Source organism: Gopherus flavomarginatus, chromosome 3, assembly GCF_025201925.1.
Source record: "Gopherus flavomarginatus isolate rGopFla2 chromosome 3, rGopFla2.mat.asm, whole genome shotgun sequence".
Classification (NCBI taxonomy): Eukaryota; Metazoa; Chordata; order Testudines; family Testudinidae; genus Gopherus; species Gopherus flavomarginatus.
In genome coordinates, this window is record NC_066619.1 from 183,573,406 (window position 1) to 183,598,922 (window position 25,517).

Sequence of the window (25,517 nt, forward strand, 5' to 3'; positions counted from 1 at the left end):
GTTCTGTCCAACTGCCCTTCTGTGGGAAGCAAGGGAGCCAGGCAGCCAACAAGTGAAAACATTCCATTTTGGGTCTTCCAAAACTGGATTTTTCTTCCTACAAAAAAAATAGAATTTTTGTCTTTTCATTCAGAAAAGTTTCAAAAACTTTATCACTCAAAGGAAAATTCATTTTTCCAGCCAGCTCTGTAGATATACATTGAGTCTGGGCAGAAAGGGAATTTCTGGCAAGGGAATGAATGCAGATGGAAGAAAATGAAAATTATGGTTTATCAGCCTCCCTCTAGCACTTTTGAGCAAACCCTAGATTTCAAAAATACAATGGAGTGCTTTACTTAAGTTTCCTATTACGTTTTCTTTAGTCCAAATGTGTTTGGCATTTAATCAGCCCTGAGGGAGAAGGATAAAACACCCAGGGCTGCAGAGGTATTTCAGATGCTCTGGGGCTGTCCACCATTCCTCCCTAGGGCTGATATGACTCATTTGTGCTCTTTGGCTTGCATTTTATATTATATTTTAACAATTAAAAATTGAGCTACTGGGCATGCTAATCAGGCCACAGGGCAAACACTGGGATAAGAGAGGGACTGTCATAAACAGATAGTTAAGGGTTAATGTCTCTTTTACCTGTAAAGGGTTAACAAACAGAGAACCAAACACCTGACCAGAGGACCAATCAGGAGACAAAATACTTTCAAATCTCGGTGGAGGGAAGCCTTTGTTTGTGTTTTTTGGGTTTGGCTTGGTTCTCTCTGGGTCCTGGAAAGGACTAGACGTGCAACCAAGTTTCTTGCCAATCTCCCTGCTACAGTCTCTTATATATTCAGAATAGTGAGTATTTTAGTAAGAAAGGCGGTTATAGTCTTTTGATTGTTTTTCTGTATTTGCAAATGTGTATTTGGCTGGAAGTATTTTAAATTGTATTTCTGCTGGAGGAGGCTTTTTCTCCAGTTTCTATAAGCTGACAGACCCTGTAACTTTTACCATCTAAATTGCAGACATAACGTATACTTTTTTTCTTTCTTTTTATTAAAAGTTTTGTGTTTAAGACCTGTTTGATTTTTCCCCCTTGTTGAGGCTCAAGGGAATTGAGTCTGTACTTAACAGGGAAGGGGAAGGGAGGGGAGAAGGGGGAATCCCTTTGTTTTAGATTCACGGAGCTTGAATCTGTTTTGCCTCTGGATGAGGGAGAAAGGGGAGGGGGGAAAGGGACATTCCTCCCTGTTTTAAGATTCAAGGAGTTTGAATCACGGTAATCTTCCAGGGTAACCCAGGGAGGGAAATCCTAGGAGAGGCACTGGTGAGGGAAAGAGTTTACTTTCCTTGTGTTAAGATCCAGGGGTCTGGGTCTTGGGGGTCCCCAGGGAAGGTTTTAGGGGGACCAGAGTGTATCGGGCACTAGAATTCCTGACTGGTGGCATCTTATCAGATCTAAGCAGGTAATTAAGCTTAGAGGAATTCATGCTGGTACCCCAACTTTTGGACTCTAAGGTTCAGATTGGGGAAAGATACTATGACAGGGACCAACAGTCTTAACGGGCTTCAAAGAAGTGGGGAGGGTAACTAAGGAAGGAGCCAGAATTGCAAAGCAGTTAAAGGTCAAATTACAGGGGGGAAAAAAATAAGGTGGAAGAAGAGGGGGAAATACATGGAATTGGACAAGAGGATTATGCAGACTAGGAAGAAGACTAGAACATGGACAAAAAGGGATATGTTTGTGGGGAGCAAGAGAAATTAGGGAGGAGAAAAACCTAAAATTAAATATACTTTGATGTATACAAATACAATTTTATTTGTTTAAAAATCATGGTGTATTTTAGAGTATAAAATATATTATGAGAATAATTTAAATGTAGAAATGTCTTTTATAATCTCAATTTTGTATTGCAAACAATGTCGCTTTTCTGTTTAATGACCACTGGAATCTACCTAAGGTATGCATTAATTAGCATATCTGCAAACTGTTTTAGATTTTATAATTGTATGGTTATAGGTCAAAACAACGTAACTGCTCTTCTTCCCACATAGTTAGAGTCTCCATTCTGGCAGTGGGTTGTCCCTCTGCTTCTATAGTTTAATCAGCCAACACAGGGCTGTGCCCACTTGTGAAAAGTTCCCTGTTCATTTTGCTCTGAGGGAGCTGTGTCGGCAGTCCGCAGACTCTCGCTGCCTTTTCAAGTTATAGAGCATATGGAAAAACCTTCCAAATAGGAATTTCTGAACTAGTCTTTTAAAACCAACTTGCTTGCTTTGGCAGCCCATTTCAGGGATTTTTTTTGTGGTTCAATGGAGCTTCTAGGGGCTCTGTACTGTAACTTACCCTTGCCTCAGAGCCATAATGCTGGAGGAAGCCAAAGAAGGAGGTGTTTACACTGCTCTGCAGCATGTCTGAAAGGTAGCCTATGTGGGTAGCTTTGATCTCAGTCAGATGGAAAATGTGAGCAAAGACTACCCCAGAAAATTCAGCAAAACTTCTTGTAAGATACTTTTTCTTCCCCTCTATTCTCAAACCCAAGGAAGCAAACTCAGACTATAAAGACCTTTTCACATCTTTTAGCTATTGGGGCAATAGCTGAGAGAGGGGAGAGCAAAGCTTGGGAGCATATTCAGTCCTGATCATTCTCAAAATATCCAGTGGAAATAGGACCATTTGAATCAGAAAGATTTGCTTTGGTATACACAACATTAAAAAAAGGAGACATTGGAATCCATGCTCATTGTGAACACTATGAAAATGTATCTCAGAATGTTGCCAGTATATGTCCCTTTCTTCTTTTTGTCCAAGTTCAGCACTTTCTAATGAGAAGGTCTGACACCTGCTTTATGTCCGCAAAGCTGTCAAGATGTAACTGTTCAGCTTTCTAAAAAGTTTTGTCATTAACAGCCATATCCATCCTCTACCATCCATCAATTAAAAGGCAAAAAATAGCCAAACTCAGCATAACCAGGTGACTAAGAATACTGTATAAAAGAAGCTTACAAAGTCCATTAAGCCATATCTGTTTTTTGATGCTCTATGGTGGAACTTGGTTGGAAACTTCAGTTCCCTCTTAAGATGAAATATGTAAAACTCCAACGTGGTAACCATTTCACCCATTCAGTAGGCACTAGAAATTATATGTTCAAGACTCAAAGGATGCAGGTGCAGGCTTTAATGCACCGTTAAAATCTTTGTGATTTGAGTAATTCCAAGAGTCTGATTTGTGAACAGTTAAAGATTATTTTCTCACATGCCCATCCTTTGGGTTTCGCTGCTGTTGGAATCCCTGTGTTGGAAATGGTAAACCTAGTTCAGAGAGAGAGATGGGAATTCATATTTCATGTTTGTCTTCTAGTGGCTAACTGTGCCTTTTTCACACCCTGGAGAATTTACTTTCCATGTAGCCTATCAGATTTTCCTTATATTCAACAGAGAAATCTTAATACAAACTTAATAGATATATTGGTTAACTGTACTCAAAGTGTGTTTCAATTCTGGAAAGGTCTCACTGGGGGCTTTTTACGAGTGGGCAGAGCCAAGGCAGCGCCCCATGATGGATAAGTCTGGTTCTATCTCCTAAGCTGTAGAAGCAGACATGACATCCAATGACAAACCCGGTTACAAGGAAGAGAAAAATCATCAGGCAAATTTTCTCTCTTAAACAGAAAGCAATAGTGCTGGAACCTGGACTCTCAATGTATTATGGAAGATGTGCGGTATTGATGTCCACATGGATCCTAACATTGGGAAAAGATTAAATGCTCTGGGTAATACCCTCACAACACTGACAGGAGAAGAAGATGTTGATGACATTGCTGACCTCAATTCTGTAAACATAGTTGACCTATCGGATGAGGATGAAGTTGATACCATGTCTCCCACTATACATGCAGTAAGAGAATCAACCAAAATAGTGTCTAAATTTATTTTGTTGAATTATTTGGGCATAACAGTAAGCCTCAGAAAAATTCTGTGTGTGTGTGTGTGTGTGTGTGTGTGTGTGTGTGTGTGTGTGTGTATGGGGTGGGGAAATTTTAGCTCAATCAGCTTTGAGATTTTTGCAGACCATTTCTCCCATGCCATAGTAGGCATTCAGGCTAACTTTAAGCACCCGCTTTGGAAGACTTTGGCTACAGTTGTTCTGATTATCCTAGCAAGCAATGGAAGATACTAACATTACAAACTAGCTAGAAGAACTAAATTTTCAGTAGCAAAAACCAATACTGTGTGTCAACTTTGTGTTTTGGTTTCATATTAAGTAGTTTTTTTAACGATTATTTCTTTAAAGAATTGCAGTTTTGCAAGAATCTTGTACTGGCTCTGGGGGAAAAACCACATTAACATTCCTATTTATTATTTAGAAATCAGATGGAGTTTCATTATGTGGAGATGCACACAAGTTAACATTTGGGCAGCGGATTGTAAATCACCTGTTGGGTTTGAGCCCCCAAAGCCATCGATATTCCGTTCCTGTAGAGTATCTGTCGGGGTCAGCGATGTGTGACTCTACTCATTCTAGTTCGCATTTGAGAGCGGGCAGATCTTGCTCATGGGGACATGTATGTAGCAGCTAATGTTTGCCTTTAAGCAAATGATGGGACTTGAATCATTGGAAAATTTCAAATCAGCTGCCTGTTGACTTTTAAAAATAGTGTTTGCATGTGGTGTTTTGATTTATTGTGTACAATTCATTGTACCTGTGACTTAAAATTGATTCTTATGTTTAACAAGAAATTTAATGAAACATTATTTTGAATAGGAAACTGTTGATTATCGGCGACAGGGAGCATCTAGTAGCCAAGCTGGCGAGCAGAGAGGAAGAAAATTTGTGAAACGTTTAGTAGATATTAGGGAACTGAATGAACAAGCCAAAGTAATTGATGACCTCAGGTAAGTTGGCTTTTCTTGTGTTTTTAAAACAAAACAAAAAAAAACCTCTCCCCCAATAGTTAAGAACATAAGAGAGGCTATACTAGATCAGACCGATGGTCCATCTATCCCACTATCCTGTCTTCCAACAATGGCCAATGTCAGGTGTTTCAGAGGGAATGATCAGAAGAGGTAATCATCAAGTCATCCATCCCCTGTCGTCCATTCCCAGCTTCTGGCACACGGAGGCTAGGGACACTTCAGATCACGGTTTTGCATCCCTGCCCATCTTGGCTAATAGCCATAGAAGGACCTGTCCTCCATGAACTTTATCTAGTTCTTTTTTTAACCCTGTTATAGTCTTGGCCTTCACAACATCAGTGGCAAAGAGTTCCACAGATTGACTGTGTGAAGGAGTACTTTCTCATGTTTGTTTTAAACCTGCTGCCTATTAATTGTATTGGGTGACTCCTGGTTCTTGTTTTATGTTAAGGGATAAATGACACTTCATTATTTACTTTCTCCACACCAGTCATGATTTTATAGATCTCTATTATATTCCCTCCCTCCCCCCCGCCCACTAGTCATCTCTCCAAGCTGAAAAGTCCCAGTCTTATTAATCTATCCTTGTAGTTTGGGAAAAAACAAATTGAAACTGGGCTTTCCCTTTTCTTATCTCTAGTGCTTCGGCATTCGTGCAACTATACAATCTACAGGAGGAAATAGTTTTTTAATCGTTGATCATTCTGGTTGTAGTAGAGAAAATTAGGTGCACAAGTGGCCATTAAAATCCCCAGGAAGCTCTCCTGAGTGTCAAATCATCTTTCATTTCTGGTTTTGCCTCACATTGATGGCAATGTATCAGCAGTTCCAACATCATGACAAACCATATTCCCATCATGATTTGTCGCACTTCTGTTACCAGCTATACGATTGTGACTTGCTGGAGTGACAGTGCTTTGAAGTTGGAATGAGATCACATTCACTATAGGAAGAAGAAACCTCTCAAAATAAACTGCTTTATGGTTTTTATATGATATATTTTTATTATATAAATAATTCACAGACACAGTAATATTCCATAAAACACACACAAAGGGAAAATTAAAAATGTCACCTGAAAGTGCTCATGACAAGAGTTAGCTATGAGTTTTGTATAAAAAGATTTTATTTGCATTTTTGGCATTTGGAAGGCAAGGTCAATCATAGTAAAAAGTGGAATCACCTGTGATAAAGAGTGCCTGTTGCTGATTGATTGCTAAATTATAATGAAGAATGGACATACTTTACTATTTCAGCTTTAGGCAAGATTGCTAGCAGCAGTCAGTCGCAGGCTCGTTGTAACCAAACTTTTTGATATACAAACATAGCCATGTGACTGTGATGACCAAAATTAATGTTTGCGCCTCTCTGTCCTCAACGTATTGTAGCATCAACAAACTTTGTTCTCTTTAAAATAACATGTATCTTAGTGAGTTTCCTTTCTAAACTTGTTTACGTTCAAGTACGTTATTCCTATAGGAGATTTTCTTCTTCTGCCTTCCATATTCAGGGGATCTGATCAGTCTGATCTGCCATTGTGGGAAGCTCTTTCCTCCTGGAAATTTCCCCAGTTCTGTCTGCCTCCTGGCATCTCTAGCAAGTGTGCCTGCTTTTCTTGAACTAAGGAACATAGAAAATACTTAAAAAATCTAATTTTCATCCAGATTTGTTCCAGCTGGGAATCTTTGCTCTCTTTAGGAGCCTTTCTTTTCAAAGGGAGCTGCTCTCTAGCAACTATCCTTCTTTCACCTCTGTTGGCATCACAATATAATGTTTGACATCTTGTATATTTTGCTACACACTCCTTTTTCTGTTTCCTGAATGTTTGACTTGGAGGTAAAAACCTTGAAATTATGGCTACTTGCAAAGAAGTTACAGTATGGACAAAAGTTGTATAGTGAAATAATGGTGGACCCTCAACAGCCATATATGGAAAAGATGGCATTGGTGATAGATAAGTCCTGAAAAACAAGAAGCTGATTGGGTAATGGGTTGAAAGGCTTTAAGATTGTCACAGGAACACAGTATAGAGGTTTTGTTGTTCAAAGGAAAGGGTGAAAGTAGTGTTTAACTTTACTAGTTATTCCTTCCATCTGGAAAACTCATTATCCTGACTTATTCCCAGAAAACTAGGTGCAAGTGAAGGAACCATAAACCAAGAAATCCAGCGTTATCAACAATTAGAGTCAGTAGCTGTGAATGACATTCGCCGAGATGTCCGTAAAAAACTACGTAGGTCCAGCATGAGGGTGAGCAATTTTCTAAAGCTGTTTGGCAAGTTCTTAAGATTTTCACTTATAAGTTTCTCTTCCACATATTAAAAATAAATAAAAGAAAGACACTGAAAAAGAAAGGTAAAAGGACTATTAAATATATAAAATACATGGTTTAACTTTCTGGGAAAACAGATTATTCTGTCCTACTGGAGACAGAAAACCAGAATTTTAATGGTACTGTATATTAGGTGGATTTTTGTTTGTTTGCTTTTCTATGACAAATCTTTAGGGGAAAAACTATTTTAATATCTCTATTTTAACTCTTTAAAATAGATGTTTTTAATATTTTTAAATATATCTGCGTTCAGAAAATGTACACAAGAATTGGCTTCCAGAGGTTTGGAAGCCATAATATGCAATGCTGTAGCATTTACTAGCCAAGACTCAAACTCAGGCTTTCAGAGGTGGTGGCGATCATAAAACATTGCCTTACTGCGCCAGAAGAATCCAGATATGATAAGCATGCTTGAGTACCTGAGCAAAATCTCTGTTATATTCCATTTGGCTGATTTATTTTATTAGGTTTATAATGTATGCTAAAAGAAATTGCTTATTCCCAAATTGAGATGCCTTTTTATTAATAAAAAATTAAAGATAAAAACAGCAAGCAGGAGAAAATACCCAAACAGAAATAAAACTCCAACCCAAACAATGTCCTCACTCACCCACAAATGCCTGCTCTGATCATGCCACCCCCTGCCATAAAGCATGGCAAACGAGTATTTGCAGCAGACCCTGAAGATCAGTACAGTTGAGTTATTCTGGACCAAGAAATGAGTCCATCCCAAAGCAAGGGACCCCTCTCAGAGAGTACTCTGTTGGCAGCTTCTTCTTAAATGAGGAGGCTCTAGCTCATGTTCCTCTGCTGACTGCAGTTGCAGCAATATCACATGAAGAGAAGACTTTTATTCAAGTAGGCAGATCCCAAACTACTGGGTGCAGGGGGGTCACCCTGTTCTCCTGATAGCGAGAAAGTACCAGTGCCAGCTAGTATGAAAGGTGAGTGAATCGTCCAGAGACCAATCAAAATGAAGATTTGAGCAAAGGCCTGAAGAGGAGTGCCTTGAGCACTTGTTACAAAATAAAATTATTTTGTAAATGTTTTTTCATAACTGTTGGCATGACTGTAAAATAAAATGTTTTAAGTAGTGGAATTTTTCCACATTGCCATGTTTATGTATAATTTTCATTATTTTTGTCCTCAACATTTTAAATATATTTTCCTTTGTTTAGGCTGCTTCTCTGAAGGACAAATGGGGCCTAGGTTACAAACCCAGCTATAACCGATCTAAAACAATTTCAGCATCTGGAAGACCACCTCTAAAAAGAATGGACAGGGCAAGGTAGAATGTTTTTGGCAAATGACTATGCATGTGGGAGGATGAGAACTGTAATGAAGTTAGAATAGACAGCAACAAGGAGAATGTCTAATTGTGGAGCTTCATGTCTTTTGCCATAGGTGATGGGTATATTTTTCTTTTAGTGGATTTGAGAAAATGTTTTCGAGAGATGGGAGGTTTGACAAATGAAGTTTCTTACTTTTTGTGAAGTATCTGTTTTTGGCATACCATGTCTCTAAAGCAGCTTGACTTAGAAATTCCATATTTGTTTTGTCTGTCTTCTGAGAGCTAATGTCTGTACGTTTCTCAGGAGGTTGGATGATTACAGATATTCACTGTGGTTTGATGATTACAGATATTCACAGTGCTCAAATCTTACAGAATTAATAAGGTCTGTGGTCTTCTACACTTCCTAGTCAGTTTCCTCAGCTGAACTATCAAGTTTAAGTGCATCCATAAATCTATAAAGGCAAAGCTTTACCAGAAGTTATTGGAAGCTAAAGAGTGGGGGGCTTGAATTGCTGTCTTGGAAACTGAACCTGGATTCTGAAAATTAAATTGAGATCTTTCTGTCTCACACATCAGCCTCCAAGATGCTACAATTTAAATTTGGCTAACTATTTTGAGATGATTCACAAGCAGAATAAACTCCATCTCCTTCTTCCAGAGCTGTATTTGCTCTGCAGGACTGAGTTGAGTAGTAGTAAACCTTAAGGTAATAAAATCATCAGATATTACTCTGAATGCATTCAGTGAGCCAATCTGTTGAGGAGAAAGGTGTCACTTTTTATGTAGTCATTTTGCAGGACTTTTAAGAACCACTTTTGAAGGTTCTATTCAGCAGGCACTTCAGGGGAGGCTAATAAGTAAAGAGGACACGATTTATCCCTTAGATTTTTACACTCCATTGTCAACCTCATGTTAGAAAAAGGATTGAACTACTAGTGGAGGGAAGGCAACTTTTTAGTTCAGCAAATGATTTCCTTTTCTCCTTCTTCCAAGTGTTCTGAAGCTTGCAGCAGCAGCAAGTTGCAGTTCTCATAACAGAATATTGTGCATCAACTTTGCTTGGTGTTACTGTTGCTTTGTGAATAAGCTTCTTGTTGTTGTTGTTGTAGTACAACCAGCAGAGGGAAAACACACACATTGGAGGGTTTGGATTTTAAAAAATTAGTGGCTACATTTTAATCAGCAATAAAGTATAGTACTAGATTTAAAAAAAAGAAAACAGGAGAGGGAACTTAGCTATTAGAATTATAAGGATCTACTCTATCAGTGATAGACATTTTTAAGTTAAGACAAATTGGTTGAAAATTTTGGGCATTAGTTTTAAAGGTAGATTGAAGCTTAAAAAATTACCCAAAGAGATCCCAAAATATCAGAGAACAGCACTTCCAAATTACAAATGGCTTTAAACAAAATGGATCAAAATGAATTCCTCTTTTACTTGCCTTGCAAGTTTATAAGATTTACAGGTTAATGTTTCTTCTGAACTGGTTAGCATTACTGATACCTTACACAATAGAAGGAATGCAAGTGTGAAGACTCAAATCCTGGCAGGTAAAAAGCATTTCAAATCATCTTTTTAGCAAAATCATCTTCAGAGAATTTGGAATTCGGTTGGGAAGATTAATAAAATGTTGTGTTATGTGGTTTATTCAGCTGGCTAGCCTATCAAGGAATGCTTAAGATTTTCTCAAAAGCTAGTGAGTTGTTAATTGTGAATGAGAAGTTGTAAATTTGCACTGCAAATATGTCATGATGATTTCATTCATTTTGAAAGATTGTCTGTATTTTGTGAATATGCATAATCTTCCAGTTGTACTTCAGTGCACACGCAACTTATGTTTTTAACTGTCTTTCTGCTTCTTGTCCTGTGCTTGAAAAGAGTAAAAAATAAAAACAAAAAAAGCCCTGCAAAATTAAGTGAGCTCCTTGCTGCCCAAAGTCATTTGAAACTTCATCTTTTTTCTTTTTATGTGCCATAAATTCTTGAGTACTGATTTAATATCATTTCATTTCTATAAAATGTTAAGCGTTGACTTAGGCTTTATATTTTATTGCAACAGCTTTTGTGTAGTTATTGAACTTTTACGTGGCAAGTACATCCTGCATTACGTTCAAAACTGTAATAGTTTGTTTATTCCTTTTATATTTTGCTTGTAGCTCTCGACTAGGAGACAGTGAAGAGCTCCCAGAAATCCGTGTAGATGCAGCATCTCCTGGACCCAGAGTAACCTTCAACATACAGGACCCTGTAAGGCATACCCTACATACCAATTTGATTAGTATACCATGCTACAGTAGATTAAATACCATGTTGACTGGTAGCACCTTGGAAGTACCTGAGTTAAATATACTTATGAAGATTTGAATTGCCAACCCCGCTTGATAATTATTTAGTCTGGTGGTGTCCATCTTAACACATAAATTATTAATAGAAATATCAAACTAAAGAATTTTCACCTCTTTAAATAGGTTAGTTTATATTTTTAACAAGATTCACTTCCAGGTATCCTCAAACCAAGAGCTACTCTGTGAAAAAAATAATACACATGGTTAACATGTTGTTGCTATTTTTAACAGATATGCACAATAATCATGTGCTAATTTGTATGTTCAGCCTTGTTTGGCATTTTGGAAATGGTTATTAATGAAATAAACATTTTCTGAGTTTGCTATAGTCTGACACACACGTCTATCTGTATGTTTAAAATGTATTATTCAAATATCAGGTTTTTTGTTGCAATATTCCCTCGTCCCCATCCTTCCTAAATGTGTCTTTGCTGTTGGTTTTGATTGAGTCATGCTTTGGTAACTATTTTAATTTTATTTTTTTCTTTTTCATTTTTAATTAAGTTGAATAAAACAGTTTTGGGGATTACACAACAATCCAGCTGTCCAGGGGAAGGGTATTTTCAGGTACTTGTAAAAAGAAAAAGAACATACTTTGCTATAGCACTAATTCATCTCACTGGCAGCTGCTCTTCAGTTATTCATCTCTCTTTCAAACTCCACTAGGCAGAATGTATATCAGTTTTTAAAAAAAGATTTTAAGTAAGTTTAAACATGTAAAAAGTTATAGATGGAGATGATAAATTGAGTTCTCAAGGATGCTTCCATTCCTATATTTAGCTTAAATTTTGCAGTTTTTTGTAAAACTAGTAATGACATATTTTGTTTGCATATTTAAAAAGGCCTTGATGAAGGCTGATCTAAATTATAGAGACTACAGTAAGGCAAGCCATGATCTATTCTTGTATGCAGAGCGTACTGCAGAGAAGGACTCAGTGCCCACACAATTATCTTAATCTTTTTCAAGTGTGTCTCAAGAGTGCAGGCATCAACACTGATGGAATATAATTCCAAGGTGGGAGGCCATCAAGCATCATAATTTGATACTGGAATTCCTATACCTAGTACAGTTGTGTAAGATATCTTATTTAAAGGGAGCAGGATAACCAGTTTGTCAAAATTAGTGCCCAAACAACCCACCTACTTAAAAAAAAAAAACCTTTTAATTTTAAAAAGATACTGTAGACATATTGAATGGAAAAAACTAAGTACACCTTTTAGAAGACAATTATCTAACTTTTCCCCTTCCACCTTTCCTCTATTTTTCTTTTATAAGTTTCTGAGTTAGAATGCTTTTTCAGATCACCTTAGAGTGTTGATGTCTAAACAGCTCATTTCTGAGAACAAAAGGAAAGGCAGAATTGTGCTTTGCTGAGTTCTTTTATCTACATTTAAAACAGAACGTATCAAAAGGTTCCATTCATTTGTAATATCCATTTATATGAATTTTCCACAGCTTAGAAAAGACTGTCAGATATTAAGTAGTGTTAAGTCAGATGTTGGATGTGTTAATGGCCAAAATGAAAGCATGGAGCAAATTATCAAAGGATCTTCCACTCAACACCTATTTGAATGCACAAACAATCCCAATAGCACTTTGTTGGCCCATGTGTTAGAGTCTAACACCTGCATGTACAGTTGTTTAGACTCTATCCCTGCATATACAGGTGTTAGTGCTTGAAAATTCTTTGTGTGGGGGTATTTGCTGATGCAAAGTGCACCAAAACAGTTGGGACCTCTTTTTGGAAATGTAACACTAAAGTTTCTTCCCATCAAGTCACTTTTATCCAACTTTTTAAAAAGAAGAATATAATGTATAAGAGAATACTGTACATTCTGTACTAGTACTTTGCATGCCCTTTCATTCACTATCAGATTCCTGTGCATTTCTCTAATTTACAGGTGGCCGTGATGATTCTTTCTGTTCTATTTTCTTTACTTTTAAAATTTGTTTTCAATTAAATGTTCATTCTTCTAGTGATGGCCTGTCATAATGTATGTTTTGATCAGAGCTTGATACTGTTTAATTATCTAGTTAACAAATTCAACTCAATCACTAAGTCAATGGTAAATGTATGGTACTGTTTTTTCTCCAAACCTATACATTTATTTATTGTGTTACATGATTCATTTCATACATTCTGAAATCTGACACTTCTGTCTGTTCAAAATGAGGAACCTGAGCTTTGAGAGTTCTTAAAAGCACTCTTGCGTTTTCCCCAAGATATCTTAACTTTTGCATAGTAAAGACAGTAACTGTGAACTTTAATATCTTTTTGTCTTTTCACAATCAGTTTCCAGAGGAGACAGAACTGGACCTTTTGTCAGTAACTGTTGATGGTCCATCCCATTACTCATCCGCTAGTGAAGGATCATGCTCAGTATTCAGTTCACCCAAAACTCCAGTAGTCTTCTCACCAAGCATTCCCTTCCAGCCTGAAGAGGGACGGCGGGATGACAGCTTATCTTCAACCAGTGAAGACTCTGAGAAGGAGGAAGACCGTGAAAGAGAGAAGGCTTATTTTTACAGAAAACCACAGTAAGCAATTTGTTTAAAAATACTTTCATTAGGACCATGACAAAATGGTCTTTAAAGTTAATGTCTTAGGTCTAGAACAGCATTTGCTGACCCAGGATTGAATGTTGCCTGTCCTTGGCTTCAGCAGGTGTAATTCCAGCGTAGGGAGGAGGGAATGTCTGACGACCTCCTTCTTTTTTTTTTTTTTTTTTTTTTTTAATAGCGGCTCTTGGAAGCCTCTCAGATTTTGGAATGTTGGAATAAATCTCAGTTATTGGGCAGGGGGTACGTGAGGAGGGTCAGAGGTACACTGTATCTTATTTAACATATAGTTCTGCAATTTACCGCATGGCTAAGTGTGGGCTAAATGTGTATCTACAAACACAGCATTATAAACAATGTTGAGAGGTGATATATATTAAAAAATAATATACATAACAAAATGTGTTATTGTTAAGGTTCCTTCCCCACTCTGAACGTTAGGGTACGGATGTGGGGACCCACGTGAAAGACCCACAAGCTTATTTACCAGCTTAGGTTAACAGTACACTGCCACCACCAAGCGTGTTTCAAATCTTAGGGGAGAGCCATTTGGAACTCTGCCTTCCCACAAGTATTTCCAATGTCCCTAACCCCCCCCCCTTTCCTGGGGAGATTTGAGACTAATTCCTCCCCCCTTCCCCCTCTGCAAGTCCTTACACCCCTTTTCCTGGGTAGGTTTGAGAGTATACCTTCACCAATTAGTCCTGGTGAACACAGATCCAAAACCCTTGGATCTTAAAACAATGAAAAAATCAATTAGAGTCTTAAAAAAAGAATTTTAATTAAAGAAAAAGGTAAAATCATCTTTGTGAAAATCAGGATGGAAAATAACTTTACAGGGCAATCAGATTTAAAGAGTCCAGAGGAACCCCCTCTAGCCTTAGGTTCAAAGTTACAGCAAACAGAGGTAAACACTCTAGCAAAAGGAACGTTTACAAGTTGAGAAAACAAAGATAAAACTAACACACCTTACCTGGTTGTTACTTACAAGTTTGAAATATGAGAGACTTATGCAGAAAGATTTGGAGAGCATGGATTGATGTCCGGTCCCTTTTAGTCCCAAGAGCGAACAACCCGCAAAACAGAGAGCACACAAACAGAAGCCTTCCCCCCACCAAGATTTGAAAGTATCTTGTCTCCTTATTGGTCTTTGGGGTCAGGTGTCAGCCAGGTTACCTGAGCTTCTTACACAGGTAAACGGATTTTGGTGTCTCTGGCCAGAAGGGATTTTATAGTATTTGTACACAGGAGGGTTGTTACCCTTCCCTTTATAGTTATGACAGTAATATTTAATTGTCTCCCTCTTCCATATCCCTCGTTTGTTGCTTGTTATCTTAGTCCTGCCTCAGACAGCTATAGTCTGTCTACAGGGCCCGGTCCAGATCAACCACAGATTGACCAGATGACCCAATTTTATAGTGATAGTCCTGATTTTGGGGTCTTTTTCTTATATAGGCTCCTATTACCCCCCACCCCCGTCCCGATTTTTCACAGTTGCTGTCTGGTCACTCTAATCAACCATGAAGTAAATATTGAATAATACCTTAGTGGAAGATGGACCAAGATAGCAGTGTGCACCTATGAAAATTTACCATATGGTACTTCTTACAGAAAACTTCTTAAAATTGTATATATAGTGGATAACTGACTTGTCAGCAAATACGTTAGTAGGTAACCTTGGAAGGAATCTTATCACAGTGCTAATATCGAACAAGTAATTGTTCTTTCTGCAGGAATACCACTCGTAAGAAAGCAACAGGCTTTGCTGCAGTTCACCAACTGTTTACTGACCGCTGGCCAACAACTCCTGGCAACAGAAATGTGACTGGCACAACCACAGAGAGAAATATTGACTTTGAACTTGATATCAGAGTTGAAATTGATTGTGGAAAATGTGTGCTGCATCCAACAACGCTTCAGCAAGAGCATGAGGAAATCAGCTTAAGAAGGTAAAAAAACCTATTGAAAGACAGTAATATTATTAAATCATATTAGAAAGCAGTGTATTACTGTATTATGCCAGTCTTTCTGTATTTGACATTTATTTAGTCACAAATAAGATAACTTACTGATTTACATCAGTTGGGATCCTGCCAGTACACAATTCTCAATGGTAACTATGCATTGACTCATTTGAAAAGCATAGAAACTATAATAATTCCCACCATTTTTAGCCAGTTAGTGGTCAGTAATTTGAATCATCACCACACGTTGCCATAGCATGCAATAAATTTAATTACGATTGATTTATAGTCTTTGTTCTGGAAAAGCATGAAAGTTTGCTTCCACAAAGGCTTGAGTCTAATTATCCTGACACCAAGAAATGAGCATACACTTGTTTCCTTCTTACCCATCCTTTTTATAAATGGAGATTTTAAGCTTTTAAATCACCTGGATTCCTTTTTTACTCTCCAAATAAATGCCTGATTGTACTGTCTCAAAAATTTTGAAATACACTGCTGAGTTGATGCATACTGGGCTAATGCTGTTTTTTCTTGATATTCTGTTCCAACATTTTTTCATTTTACTCACTATCATTGAGATAATTTTCACTGTACAATTATGAAGTGTAATCCTGACTCCACTGAAAACAGTTGGAGCTTTGCCATTGACTTCAGTGGCACATGATTTCACTCTGTTTTTTTAAACTCTTCTTTCCATTCTGCAGATATTCTTTGACAGCCAGTGACCTCTGTTTTTTGTTATTCATTCTTAACCAAATACACCTTTACTTTTAATTTCTTCTTTGAACTTTAACACAGTGTTAATGATAACCTAGCTTTAGCAAAACTGAACTCTTAGGATTTGTAATGTCATTCTTACCTTTCCCATATTTTATATCCATGCAAGGATTTGTATGTAGTAACAGGTCTTTTTTTCCCCTTTCCTCCTATAATCTCTGAAGAGAGGAACCTGCAGCTGAATATCAGGCAGTGGCTGTTACTTTAGGCAATCCCGTGACAGTTCAATGTAGTGATATCACATATTTGAGTAATCTCCCAACATACAGCAGTGGGGGCATTTCTGAAGAAGTGTATACACCTCTACCCCAATATAACGCTGTCCTTGGGAGCCAAAAAATCTTACCGCGTTATAAGTGACACTGTGTTATATCGAACTTGCTTTGATCTGCTGGAGTGCGTAGTCCCTTTTCTCCCGTCCACACCCAGGAGCACTGCTTTATACGTTAGATCTGAATTCGTGATTTATCGGGTTGCGTTATATCGGGGTAGAGGTATATAAGGAAATGTGATCATACTGTGAATTTCTGAATGACTTTAAAATGGACATGGGACAGAGTAGAAATATTTTTTAATGAGAGATATATTTTGTTTCGGTTTTCATATTGCTTTATTATTATTTTGCTGTGTCACTTGTGTAAATGGAATTTGGTATGCAAGGGGTGGAAATCATAAGGGGAGAGCAGAAACAGTGAAAAATCCACAAATGTTACCTGCAGTCTGAATTTATAATTTACTATAGATAAACTTGAGAATGAAAGCAAGGGACACTTTACTACTTTTTGTCATTTTTAAAAAAAGTTGGTTTTAACTTTAAAATCTGCAAATAACACTAATAATATATTTTGGCAAAAGCAGAGGGGGATGGGAAAAGTCCAAAGGGGAATAAAAGGCCAGGGGAATAGAGGTCTGATGGGCAAAGAACAACTAAAAGGGGTGCCAATGCTTCTACTGTTCATCATGAAATTACAATGTAATTTTTAAAAAGAAAATCCCCTAAATTTTAAATACTGAAAAATATACTTGTTTGGAGTATTAGGTCTGTACTAAGACAGGTTGTATATTGTTATTTATCTGTAGAAGTTATGATCGGAGTTCCAGAAGTTTAGATCAAGAGTCTCCTTCAAAAAAGAAGAAATTTCAAACTAACTATGCATCTACTACTCACTTACTTGCTGGCAAGAAAGTGCCGTCATCTCTACAGACAAAGCCTAGTGACCTGGAAACTACAGTATTTTACATTCCTGGTGTAGATGTAAAGGTAAAAATTATGGGACTAGGAAACATTTCTCCTCTCCAACTAGAATTGACTAGAAACAAATACATGGCTTCCTTTAGATCATCTTTTATCATTATGGTATGCAGTTTATATAGTGCAGATATCAAGTGTGATACCTGCTGCTTCTTACATGGGAAATATATGTTATACTTGCTGCATGCCAATCTTGGTACATGTTAGAAACATTTTTGAAGTTGTGTGTGGTACAAGTGTATTGGTTGATTGTCAAGGTTCATTCCCCACTCTGAACTTTAGGGTACAGATGTGGGGACCTGCATGGACACTTCTAAGCTTAATTACCAGCTTAGATCTGGTATCGCTGTCACCATCCAGATCCTCCGTCTGGAACACCCCCTTTCCTCCCCAAACCTTCTCCTCTCAGGGTAGCCTTGAGAGACCTTTTCACCAAGTTCCTGGTGAACACAGATCCAACCCCTTGGATCTTAATGCAAGGAGAATTTAACCATCCCTCCTCCTTTCCTCCACCAATTCCTGATGAGTCCAGGTCCAATCCCCTTGGATCTAAAAACAAGGAAAAATCAATCAGGTATTAAGAAAAAGGCTTTTAATTAAAGAAAAGAAAGGTAAAAGAAAACCCTCTGGGAGAGATTAGCATACCAGCTACTCTCACAGACAACAGATTCAAAACAGAGGATGTTCCCCTGGGCACAAATTTAGTTACACAAAAAATACCCAAATACCCAATTTTGATAATTCCCTTAATGATACCAAGACAAGTTACAAAGAAAATAAACATAAACCTATTTATCCCTTTCTAAAACTTACTACTCTGATAAGAGGCTGGTTCCTTGATCTTTTTCACTCCAGCTGAAACTGAAACTCTAAACAAAGGAAAACTTCCCTCCTTCCTTTTGAAACATCTTGTTCCCCCATTGGTTCCTCTGGTCAGATGTCAGCTAGGCTAGGTGAACTTCTTAATCCTTTACAAGTAAAAGAGGCATTAACCCTTAACTATCTGTTTGTGACACTGATACATTCTATATTCTTAATAGAGCATAATAAGTATTATAATGAGAAGTGTTGTCTAGGCATAAGACTAGGAGCCAAGAATTCGAGAGTTCCAATAACACTTCTGGCATCGCTATGTGTCCGTAACAAAACTTGACCTTCTCACTTAGTTTTGCCACAAATAATAATGTCTCTAATCTGATGTTTTGGAAGGAGATTCAAATCAATAGGATATCAACTACTTTTCCCTCCTCCCACTTTAAAAAACAATATTTCAGTTGTAACAGGAAAAATGTTTAGCTTTGTTTCAGTGTGTGATCCTGTATATTAATTAGTATATGGGGCATTACATAGACTTTAAAAAGCCAATTAGTCCCGTTTAAAATAAAAGGTTGCTTAAGTTAAAGCGAGACATTTGGCTTGTTTGCTTCTGCTCTCTGATAGGTAGTATGAATTGCATATATTGGGAAGTCTTCTCTGTGCCTGTAGTGCATCTGAAAATGCAATAGTCAGTGAATGCAGGGTGGGGCATAGGTGCAGGATGTGGTCTTCCTTTTCTGCAAGTGATCATCTTTCGTAAAGGTAATTATTTATGATGACATCATCTGCTGTAGAACTTTAAGAAGTGGGGAGCTACTCACGGTGAGTGGACTTTCCCTTCTAGAACCACAAGAAATCTTCAGGGATACCAGACATGGCCCAGTTCCCTACTGTATCTTTTAGGTGGCTTTAGGGATACAGAAGCATCATTTGCAGTTTCTGCTCTGCCTCCTAGTGCCATCCACTGAGTAAGACTAGATTTTGCTTACTCACATCTATAGGATATTTGTGTGTACAATACGAAACCTTTGAGTTACTTTAAGAAAAGAGGTAAGTGATCTGGGCAAGATGATATGTAGTTGTCTGTACAAAAAACCAAAACCAAAACCCCACAACTACATGAGGGAATAAAGTAGTCATTGGCCAGGGAATGTGTATGTATCAGGAAGAGAGCAGCAGCTCTTGGTGAGAGAGTCTGTGACAACTATTAGATATTTGTGTCCTATATGGTAAAAAAAAAATATTGCCTGTTGCTCAGTATGTTTATGGTTTAATTTTGTTTTATGGGTGAGGTTTCTTAATTTATTTTTAGTTACAAAAAATTATGACTCTTTGTAGATAAAGATTATTGATTCCAATGTTTTAAATATAATATGTTTGTTTTAAGCTCACACAATTTAAATAAAATGCAAAGAACATTTGGAGAAAACTGAACTGTGCAGAGATTCAGTGAGAGTGCTACTTCTGTGAAGTAAATGGATTATTTTTTTCATTTCAGTTACACTACAACTCTAAGACTTTGAAGACTGAATCGCCAAATGCCTCCCGGGGATCCTCTTTGCCAAGAACCCTTTCCAAAGAGTCCAAGTTGTATGGTATGAAAGATACTGCTACATCTCCTTTATCTAATACTACCCACAGCAAGACTAATACCTTACTTCTGCCCCAACCCCCACCCATCCCATCAGGTACTTGTAGAATATCCTTTTAAACTATAACTTTGATATCTTTTTCCCTCCACATCGTATGATCTACTAGCTTTAGATCTGTGCATTAGCTGAACCTCAAAATGGTCATAAATGTCTAAATATTGGCTGCAAAGAACCTGACTACAGAAGCACATGTGCAGTTCATGAATTCTAACTGCTCTTAAAGCTGCCTTCTCAGAGATTTCCTGTTTAAATGATTCTCAACATATATCTCACAGAGCACAGTAATGGCCAAATACCACTTACTCCTCTTCTTCCTTGAACAGATAACATACAATGCTGGAAAAAAGCTTAGTTGTTTTTAAAAATTAATAATTATGTTACTAGTACAACTAGCTATAGTTATACTTTGCAGTATTCAGAATTCAGTGGAAAAATGTATACTACTCAATTTACTCATCAGTTCATCCATGTTACATCCTTCCAAAAATACACTTCATTACCGTGCAGCTTGCCTTGAAAGTAATACTTTGAAGTGTGATGATTTCTGGAATTAATTTATTCATCATGATCCCAAGCAGCTGTTCAAAATCGTTGGAGTAATCAAAATACCAGACATTACTGTGCTCCACTAATGCAGTCCACCGACAATTACTGTGGCTTGGAATTACCTGAAGTTCCAGTTTTTAGTGTCTTCAACTTTGATTTAAAATTTCAAGAGTAACAGGTTAAATTATCCCAGTTTTCAGTCAGAGGTCTATGATTATCTTTGGAAGGTTGCAATGTCAGATCTAGAGGTACGTAGATTTCTCTCCCACCTTCTAGAGGATTGTTATCTCACTTCTCTCTTTCTCAGAGTTTACATATTATTTAAAAAAAAAAAACCTATCAAAACGAAATGAGCTGGAAACAGTAAACAGTGAAAAAAATTCTCTTGATAGGCTCGAAGTCTTAGAGAGAGAGAGAGAGAGAGAGCAGTGAATTTGAGAACTTGCCTCATTATCCCTGGCTTTTAACCACTGTCACTGTGTTTCCTCTCAACATCTACCTTCTTTGTGGATCTCTGAGTTCATGAAATTTAATTTTATTGCTTGCTTCACTTTCTGTCTTAGGTTGTATCTTGCCTTGTAAGCTTGCTCATAACTTCTTTCCATTCTTTACTTTTTAATTCTTGCCTAAATCTCCTGCAGAGCTTTTTTTATCTTTTCTCCACATAGATTTCTCCCAAACTCTCATCTACTTATTCTCTTATTATAGGATAAGAGAGAGGCCAGTGCAGATGGTCAGCAGCATCAATCAGAGTAGCATGACATTAAAATTCATTGCCAAGTGGCTTAGGAAATGACAGATAGATAAAGTTTGAGTGTAAGGTTCTATTTTGGTCCTTCAGTTAGTCAGTATTTGTATCTTGCGTGAAGAAATCATATACAGCCATAATACTATATTTTACTTATGTTCAAATGATCCATTTTTGTATATGATGATGAATCTTAATTCAATGACATTGCTCTTTCTTCATTCCTAGTTCTAATTATCTATACGGCGCTCAAAATAACTGAGCTGGTAATAATAGCTTTTTAGAAATAAGATCTTGCTTGAAATTTACTGAGCTCAGATAATTTTCTCATTTTAGGGCACACAGATTTACATGTGCAGATCTCTTCCATGAATTGAGAAGAGAATTCTCTTAATTTTATATTAAACTATATTCCAGATATCTCCAAGCTTGGAATTTAGGTGTTCCAAATCAATTGTTAATAGGATTTCCTGTTTAGAATCCTCATTTTATTATTTGTGTAATATTGTAGGACTTACCATTTGCTCTTAGGGGTTTTGACATGTTTTCTCAGTTGAAATCAATATATTTTTCCAAACTGTTGCAAAATTAAGTCAGATGAGCAATTTTATCTTCACCCTTTCCAGTGTAAGTGCCAGTTGCCTTCCAGTCAGTTATGGCTGCTGTGTGTGGAAATGAAGTAAGGGCTTGAACGAGAGCAAGTGCATTAGATAGTACTAGTAACTGAACTGAGTTCTTCATCTGTTGTTTTAACACATTTTTATTACATTTTTAACACACTTCTGTGTTTTATAACTGATCTGTGAAGTGGCTGTTTCACATGATGATGGAGGAAGATAAAGTTCTTGATCTGTTTTTCTGATTGTAATGAAATGTTGCTATACATTTTAATTGTATTTGGAGAAATTATATTCCACTAGACACTTTTACATTTTATAAATATTTCAGCCAAAGGGAAAGGAAGTGGTGGAATAAAAACTGCAAAATTGTATGCATGGGTTGCACTTCAGTCATTGCCTGAGGAAATGGTCATTAGTCCCTGCCTACTCGACTTCCTAGAGAAGGCTCTGGAAACTATTCCTATTACACCAGTAGAGAGGAATTACGCAGGTACCATGTGACTACTTCTTTTTCATATATTCTAGTACCTAACTTTATTGACTTTTCAATTCCAGTTGCCTCAAACCATTATTTAACAAGTTCTTTCTACTTTAAAAGCTGTCAGTTCACAAGATGAAGACATGGGACAGTTTGAAATACAAGACGCCTTGGAGGAGTCCACAGCCTCACTAGTGTCATCATCAACATCAGCATACTCATCCTTCCCTGTGGATGTGGTGGTTTATGTACGGGTTCAGGTGCGAATGCAACATTGACATACTGCATACTGTGTAATGCTAATAGCATTTTTGAAAACATATATGCATTTTAAGCTAGCCTTTAACATTGTTGTTTAAAATTAGATTCTTTAGAGATAGTTACATTCAATAGATATCCATTCTGAGGTATATGTTTCCAGCATGACACCAATGAGAATTCTGTTAACTAGAGTTCTGAAGTCATTGACTCCAAGCACATGGTGATCAACAGAAGTGAACCATTTTGAGAAGCCCCACTGGCCTTTAATCATCACTACTTTCCTTGCTGTTCATGGTGGAGTTTCCTTTGTTGCTTTGCTGCCGCTAAGCTTTTGCTGTTTCACAGCCACAGTTGGGCATACCTGTCTTCTCTACAGCACAATTCTCATCTTATTCCTCAGAAAATATCCTGTATCACTAGCATCTATAGCTATCATTCTTTTTCAAATAAATAAATAAAGTACATATAGCTAAAATATTTTATCCTCAGGATATATTTCAGATATGGATGCCTTGAGATTTGCTACCTTTCATCTCTTAGTTCATCTAATCACACCATTTTTATAGAAATTCACTTCATCTTGTATTTTTTCTAAGGTACATAATTTTTTTCTCACTGTCCAGTCTTTTTTTTTATATGGCAGCTTTGAGTGCATTCATACATTGAGAAACATAGATATAAGACATCTGTTTGGATCTTGAAATGAAACATAACTGGTTGGGTTGGGAGACTTATTCCCAAAAATTGCTGTGGGCTACTAGTCTCTGAGCACTTTTGACACTTTCTTCACCCTCTGTTGGTTCTCTCTGTAAATTAGACAGGAAGCTGACCCAGGAAGTTTTGAGAGGCAAGGATTTTAAGATTATCCAAAGTGTCTTGAGACTGTCCATTTCAGCTGCTTCAACATAGTTTGGTATGATAGGTACCAAAGCTGAGCTTCCACATCTTCCAAATATGAAGCAGCTTCCAAGCTGTGGATTCACTGGGGCACACAGATTAGTTCTGGGAGAATGGTTCACTATTATATTTAGGCAGCTTTCCTGACCATTGCCTGGACTTCCTGAGTAACACACCTCAATGATATAGGAAATGTCAGAAATAAACATAAATTCTGCAGATTGTAAATCATGGAGATTTTAGTAATTTCAAAGCTGGACCAAAAAAGCCTTATTACATTTAGGCTACAGGAAAGTTGCAATCTATTATTCTTTGGATTCAGGCTCATAATGATTTTCAGGGATTTTATATTTGTGCTTAAAATCCTTTCTTTTGGCTTAGCCTTCACAGATCAAGTTCAGCTGCTTACCTGTCTCAAGAGTAGAATGTATGCTGAAGCTGCCCTCTCTAGACCTAGTATTCTCTTCAAACCGAGGGGAATTGGAGACCTTAGGCACAACTTGCCCCACAGAAAACTTGGCAGTTGGTGGTAATACTTCACAAACTGGATCAAAGAACTCAGTTAATAAAACTGGGATACCAGGTAATATATATGAACAATTTTCATTGAATTAATTCACCTAATACATTCAGCTAACAGCATAAGTAAATTAAGTTCTGTTTGTGTTTAGTGTGGGTGGGAGGAGGAATATATTAGAATGAAAGTTAAACAGCTATGTAGTGCAGTGTTAAAGTTCCATTAGGTTCTAGGCATGACAAAAACTCTTTATTGCTAGAATAATAAAATGTATTTTTACTATGTTATACAATTGTGATTTTTAACAGAATGGCTCTTTGGTATCAGATCAGTACTAAAAACTTATTTTATGTTATTGCTGGTCTTCAGGAGTATCCACAAACCATGTAATAGAAGCTTTATTTTTTAAAAGAAGTTTCAGAGCAATACTTTTTAGTAGTCTGTATTGCCAGTGTGCTGGTATTTTACGTCCAAAAAACCACTTTTGGAGCTGTACAGTTAGGTTTATTTTACTGCTCTTTGATAAACTTGCCACATCATTTAGTAACTACGGTGATGAGTATTATAAGAAAAAGTTTAATTGGATAGATTGCTAGCTCTTCCGTTAAATATTGAGGAACTGCTCAGAAATCTTTATTTGTGCATATATATATTATGCGGAGTTTTATAGGTTCCACTTCATGTTGTCTGTTTTCAGTTTGGAATGACTTCCTTCTTTCACTTTTAGTATGACTTTTAGTTTACTCTATACTTTCAACGTTTGATGGTATGTGTTTCTATGCAAAATTAAAAATACAGCATCTGCTAACTATGGAGTTGTACATTTGTGAAATTGTATAAGATGACATTCATATCAGTTTTCTAAGCTATTCTGAAAACTTAGATGGGTAAAGTATTTTAGGAACAATTTTGTTGCCTTTGTAAAAGTAAGTTCATTTGTCTGTTTCCAGCTTTTGACAGGAATGGCATTGTTAGTTAGGTTTTTTAAGCCATAAGAACATATGAATGGCCTATTGGGTAAGACCAGTAGTCCATCTAGCCCAGTATCCTGTCTACCAACAGTGACCACTGCCAGATACTTCAGTGGGAATGAACAAAACAGGGCAGTGTATCAAGTGGTCCCGTCCTAGCTTCTGGCAGTCAGAGCTTTGGGGACACCCAGAGCATGGCGTTGTGTCCCCAAATTGTTATTTCACTGAGGTTATTTTTGAAATACATCTGATGGCTTTTTATGACATAGTAAGTATTTTTAAATGGTTTCATGATTGCAAATGCTTTTGTACTAAAACTACCATAACATTTGTGGATTTTGGGGTTTCCTTTAGGTTCATCTGGACTAGGCAGCCCTCTTGGCAGAACCCGACATAGCAGTAGCCAGTCAGATTTGACTAGCTCTAGCAGCAACTCATCAGGCCTGAGCTTCACAGCCTGCATGTCTGATTTCTCCCTTTATGTATTTCATCCATATGGAGCAGGAAAACAAAAATCTGCTGTTACTGGTCTGACTCCTGGATCAGGAGCACTAGGTACAGAATGGATTTTTTTAATTTAATGAACAATTGCAAAA

General features: G+C 37.2%; 1 protein-coding gene across 7 annotated transcripts in view; it reads left to right on the forward strand.

Annotated features, from left to right (window-relative positions):
* BLTP1 (bridge-like lipid transfer protein family member 1) overlaps positions 1-25,517 on the forward strand; it is a 233,015-nt gene that overhangs the window by 177,469 nt on the left and 30,029 nt on the right. For 2 of the 7 annotated variants that reach the window (XM_050946193.1, XM_050946194.1), the window contains 14 exons: positions 3,646-3,872; positions 4,740-4,870; positions 7,017-7,140; positions 8,401-8,510; positions 10,674-10,764; positions 11,367-11,429; positions 13,157-13,401; positions 15,156-15,371; positions 17,244-17,424; positions 19,730-19,826; positions 22,126-22,287; positions 22,396-22,535; positions 23,815-24,016; positions 25,276-25,476. In XM_050946193.1, coding sequence (XP_050802150.1) covers positions 3,646-3,872; positions 4,740-4,870; positions 7,017-7,140; positions 8,401-8,510; positions 10,674-10,764; positions 11,367-11,429; positions 13,157-13,401; positions 15,156-15,371; positions 17,244-17,424; positions 19,730-19,826; positions 22,126-22,287; positions 22,396-22,535; positions 23,815-24,016; positions 25,276-25,476 — 2,190 coding nt within the window. Of the gene's footprint in view, positions 1-3,645; positions 3,873-4,341; positions 4,540-4,739; positions 4,871-7,016; positions 7,141-8,400; positions 8,511-10,673; positions 10,765-11,366; positions 11,430-13,156; positions 13,402-15,155; positions 15,372-17,243; positions 17,425-19,729; positions 19,920-22,125; positions 22,288-22,395; positions 22,536-23,814; positions 24,017-25,275; positions 25,477-25,517 lie in introns of all 7 variants that reach the window. The other 5 variants (XM_050946192.1, XM_050946191.1, XM_050946197.1 and 2 more) reach the window with 4 other exon arrangements.